General features: G+C 42.2%; 1 protein-coding gene across 1 annotated transcript; it reads right to left on the reverse strand.

The window, feature by feature from the left end:
- Positions 1-3,315: 3,315 nt before the first annotated feature.
- Positions 3,316-5,166, reverse strand: LOC133754686 (MLV-related proviral Env polyprotein-like). Its single transcript, XM_062185116.1, has one exon. It carries the CDS (start codon positions 5,164-5,166, stop codon positions 3,316-3,318), a length of 1,851 nt encoding a protein of 616 aa, XP_062041100.1.
- Between the last annotated feature and the right edge of the window lie 300 nt (positions 5,167-5,466).

Raw genomic sequence — 5,466 nt, forward strand, 5'->3', positions numbered from 1 at the left:
GATAATATCAGGAATACACAAACACAGACTGTAGCAATAACTGGGATTGAGTTAGCCAAAACACAACCGGATATTTCCAGTTAGATCCAGTCATATCCGGACAAACTGGTGTGGAATTCGTACGCATTGACCGGGAAAATCACAGTACAACTGGTTTAGCAGAAAAGCAAGGTCTTCTCGTTAGGCAAGTGCATAAAATGTCATCGATACAAACAGAAATATCACGTTTGTTTGCCGCAGTTCCTCTAGCTTTCTCCCTAGAAAATATGAATGTGTAGAGCTGGTGTCCCCATGATGAACCAATTAGTGTTTCAATGGTAGAAAATTAAATGTTCCCTGATAAAATCATTCAACACAATAAAGTCCATCGATAATATCCAGAAAACACAAACACAGAGGCTTTCACAATATTTCGGATTGAGTTAGCCAAAACACAACTGGATATTTCTGGTTTCATCCAGGCATATCCAGAGAAAGTGGTGTGGAATTCTTATGCAATGGACCAAGAAAATCACAGTAAAAATGGTTTTGGAGAAAAGCAGTCTTTTCGTTAGGCAAGTGCATAAAATGTCATCGATACAAACAGACATATCATGTTAGTTTGCCGCAGTTCCTCTAGCTTTCTCCCTAGAATATAGGAATGTGTAGAGCTGGTGTCTCCATGTGGAACCAATTAGTGTATCTAAGCTCAAAATTAAACGTTCCCTGATAGAAAACATTCAGAACAATAAATTCCGTTGATAATATCCGGAAAACACAAACACAGAGGCTGTAGCAATATCTGGGATTGAGTTAGCCAAAACACAACCGGATATTTCTGGTTTCATCCGGTCCTTGCCCGGAGAAATTTCTGTGGATTTCGTATGCAATGGACCGGGAAAATCACAGTACAACTGGTTTAGCAGAAAAGCAAAGTCTTCTCGTTAGCCAAGTGCATAAAATGTCATCTAACAAACAGAAATATCACGTTTGTTTGCCGCAGTTCTTCTAGCTTTCTCCCTAGAAAATACGAAAGTGTTTAGCTGGTGTCTCCATGTGGAAACAATTAGTGATTCCCAGCACAAAATTAAATGTTCCCTGATAAAAAACATTCAAAACAATAAAGTCTGTGGATAATATCAGGAAAACAAAAACACAGAGGCTGTAGCAATATCTGGGATTGAGTTAACCAAAACACAACTGGATATTTCTGGTTTCATCCAGGCATATCTGGACAAAGTGGTGTGGAACTTGTATGCAATGTACCGATAAAATCACAGTAAATATGGTTTTGGAGAAAAGCAAAGTCTTTTCGTTAGGAAAGTGCATAAAATGCCATCGATACAAACAGAAATATCATGTTTGTTTGCCGCAGTCTCTCTAGCTTTCTCCCCAGAAAATACGAATGTGTAGAGCTGGTGTCTCCATGTGCAAACAAATAGTGTTTCTACGGTACAAAATTAAATGTTCCCTGATAAAAACATTCAAAACAATAAAATGCTTTGATAATATCCAGAAAAGAGAAACACAGAGGCTTTCACGAAATTTCAGATTGAGTTAGCCAAAACACAACCGGATATTTCTGGTTTCATCCAGTCATATCTGGACAAAGTGTTGTGGAACTTGTATGCAATGGACCGATAAAATCACAGTTAAAATGGTTTTGTAGAAAAGCAAAGTCTTTTCGTTAGGCAAGTGCATAAAATGTCATCGATACAAACAGAAATATCAAGCTTATTTGTCACAGTTCTTCTAGCTTTCTCCCTAGAAAATACAAATATGTAGAGCTGGTGTCTCCATGTGGATCCAATTAGTGTATCGAAGCTCAAAATAAAAAGTTCCCCAATAAAAAACATTCAAAAGAATAAAGTCCGTTGATAATATCAGGAATACACAAACACAGACTGTAGCAATAACTGGGATTGAGTTAGCCAAAACACAACCGGATATTTCCAGTTAGATCCAGTCATATCCGGACAAACTGGTGTGGAATTCGTACACATTGGACAGGGAAAATCACAGTACAACTGGTTTAGCAGAAAAGCAAAGTCTTCTCGTTAGGCAAGTGCATAAAATGTCATCGATACAAACAGAGATATCACGTTTGTTTGCCGCAGTTCCTCTAGCTTTCTCCCTAGAAAATACGAATGTGTAGAGCTGGTGTCCCCATGATGAACCAATTAGTGTTTCAATGGTATAAAATTAAATGTTCCCTGATAAAATCATTCAACACAATAAAGACCATCGATAATATCCAGAAAATACAAACACAGAGGCTTTCACAATATTTCGGATTGAGTTAGCCAAAACACAACTGGATATTTCTGGTTTCATCCAGGCACATCCAGAGAAAGTGGTGTGGAATTCTTATGCAATGGACCAAGAAAATCACAGTAAAAATGGTTTTGGAGAAAATCAAAGTCTTTTCGTTAGGCAAGTGCATAAAATGTCATCGATACAAACAGACATATCATGTTAGTTTGCCGCAGTTCCTCTAGCTTTCTCCCTAGAATATAGGAATGTGTAGAGCTCTTGTCTCCATGTGGAACCAATTAGTGTATCTAAGCTCAAAATTAAACGTTCTCTGATAAAAAACATTCAGAACAATAAATTCCGTTGATAATATCCGGAAAACACAAACACAGAGGCTGTAGCAATATCTGGGATTGTAAGACCCCTTAAGCAGGTGTCCCACAATCTGGACCCCCAGAAACACAGACTCCACTCCAATCGCTGCAAGAGCAAGAGGAAGTTTATTGCATTTGCAAATGGGCCGTCTCAACAACACAACAGCACCCTCTAGTGCAGTGCAGAGAGAGCGGCCTCGATCATCAATTTCACAGAGTATTTAAGGCTTAAAACCACAACATTAGCATATTTCCACAGTGTTACAATTTCATTTGGTAACCTAAAGGATTACAAGGTAAAAGTGGGTTTCCAGGGTAAAAGTGAAGAAGTTACATGCTGTACGTGCCTTGTGGTTTTCATTTCTAGCTTGAGCAAGCAAGGGCAGGGGTCAATGTAGTGTGTAATAACTTGTAGTGTTGTAACAGGATATAAGTTGGGTACATTTTCTGTTAACTTTGGCTTTTATAGTTCCTAAAAACGGTTACAAAAACGGTTACATACTGCAAGTTCAGCTAAAGTTCAGCCATCTTATGAAAGCATTTTCATTTCTTGCAAAAATTGTTGCAAGCCCAGCCAATTAATACAGAAGCAGAACAATATGCAGTTAGCTCAAGCAACTCTATTTCAAACCTAACCTGCCTAATTCTTTCACTCCCTCCTCTTTTTCTTGGCAAATTTTAATCTTAAAATTTAAGGAATAGCTGCATCCTAAAATGTTTGTTCTATGTCTTCTCTTTTTAAACTTTGGTACTGCTGGGTCAGGACCAGGGCATGGGTGATAGACAGTCTACTGTTAATAAACTGAAGAAGCCTATTTATTATGCAGGGTCCAAAGGTTAAGATTAAAAGTAATATTATCAAGGGCCCTGTGATGGTGGAGATTAAGGTTGTTAACCAAGGGGATGAGTTAAACCAGCTCTGAAACCAGGACTGTCCTGCCTCAAAATGGCTCTGTCGTTGTTTTAGTCTCTCCCTTAATTTTGCCATGCTGTCTCTGACCACTCCAGTGTGATCCGCATAGAAACAACACTCTTCCTTTAGGGCTGCACAGAGTCCTCCTTCCTTTAAAAATACCAGGTCCAGCCCCCTTCTATTTTGTAATACTACATCGGAGAGTGAAGTTAAGGACTTTTCCAAGGCACTGACAGATTCTTCTAAAGCTTGTAAATCTGAATGCATAGCTTGTTGTAACAGGTGAAACTGATTTGTCTTAGACAGGGCAGCGGCTCCGGTACCTATGCCTGCCCCAATGCCCCTGACTATGAGTTCTCCCAATATGAGGGCTAGGGTTATTGTTAGGGGTTCCCTAGGGAGCCGAAGATTTCCCTCATATTGTCGGTAGACTTCCTCAGGGTCATGTAATGTGACCCGAGGCCATACTTCAACCATGACGCACCATTCATGAGTTTGATTATGAGCTTGTCCTGCCAAGCAGGGGGTTAGGCCTGTATTGCATGCCCAAAATGTTCCATTTGGTCCTGTTAAATAATAGGTGCCTGGTTTGAGGGTCATAGTTTTATTACAGAGGCCCTGATATTGAGGGGGAATGGAGCCTACACAGAGTCCCTGCCCTGACACTTCTGGAAGAGTTAGGCGGTGGGATGGCAAATTGGTGCACTGGGGAGGGGCAATAGTATGGTTGGTCCAATTTCCAATGACAGCTACTCCCTCATAATAAGGGGGAGGTGAGGCTAGGCACAGCCAGCAATCCCGGGTCCTATCGGGGTCAGAGCCATTCAATGCTTGGAAGGCCCCATGTATTAGGTTGAGGAGCCTATGCCCCGTTCCGGGTAAGGAGGAATTTTCAGGGCCGGGCGGAGGAGGCGTTGCTACTACGTGCTTATTCGGGAAAACGGTTGTCGGGGAAGCCAGACTGGACTGACTGCTGGCAGGCGTCTGACTGGGCCGATTTCTGACAAGTACCTGCCCAAGAGATTTCCCCTTTGCAAAGTGTGGGGAGGTTGGGCTCCTCTGATCTGTTAATATTTTATTTGGTCCAACCGATACAGTTGCGACAGCAACCATCTGGTTCAAGGCGAATAGGGCAAAGGGGTCTCTGGCCGGTCTATACAAGTATATGTCCCATGACTTAGGCCCGACCCATTTGTCCTGTTTTCCCTTATCTGTGAAGCGAAGGATCTGGAGGTGACACCTACCCAACGTCCCATTTATACAAGTACTACAGTCCCTACCCCCACAGTTACTAAATATTATACCTGGAGCCGCCCCGATAGTAATCAGGTCCCATGAAGAGGAGGGTTTCCAGTGTGCACTTCCAGTGGTTTCACATCCCCATTTTTCACAGTATCCTACTTCGGGGCCCCCGCAACCAGGAAGGGATTTTCCATTCTTTCCCCCTGGACAGACATAGGTTCCTCCCTTCCCAACACATACATCGTCAGCATCAAAAAGTTGACAAAGGTCAAAATACAATTCAGGAAAATAATCACTAAGAACATTAAAACCAGAGGTGCTATTGACAATTGCTCCGGTTCTTAAATTAATAAGCTGCCAAGTAATATGATAAGGGATATGAGGACTTGAGTTTACTACAACCATGCTGAAAAAGAATACTAAGAGCAAAATAGTCTTATCTTGAGGGGGTTTTGAGTGCGTTGTAGTCTCCATTCCGGTGTCGGCTTGTCGGCAGGGCTGCCTGTCCCTTGACTCTGTTCAGTTGCTGCTTTCTTGACGTGCGACACGTGAATCCAGGCGGCGATTCCGTCCACCTTTACCGCCGTCGGTGTGGTCAGTAGTACTGTGTAAGGTCCTTTCCAGCGCGGCTCAAGATTCTTGGTCTGGTGCCTGCGAACGTAGACGGTGTCCCCAGCCTGGAACGAGTGTGGGAGCATGGGGCCT

This window comes from Lepus europaeus, unplaced genomic scaffold (assembly GCF_033115175.1).
Source record: "Lepus europaeus isolate LE1 unplaced genomic scaffold, mLepTim1.pri SCAFFOLD_28, whole genome shotgun sequence".
NCBI lineage: Eukaryota > Metazoa > Chordata > Mammalia > Lagomorpha > Leporidae > Lepus > Lepus europaeus.

Coding starts and splice junctions, on each gene's coding strand:
- LOC133754686 (XM_062185116.1), bottom strand. CDS start 5,166: ATGGTTGTAGTAAACTCAAGTCCTCATATCCCTTATCATATTACTTGG.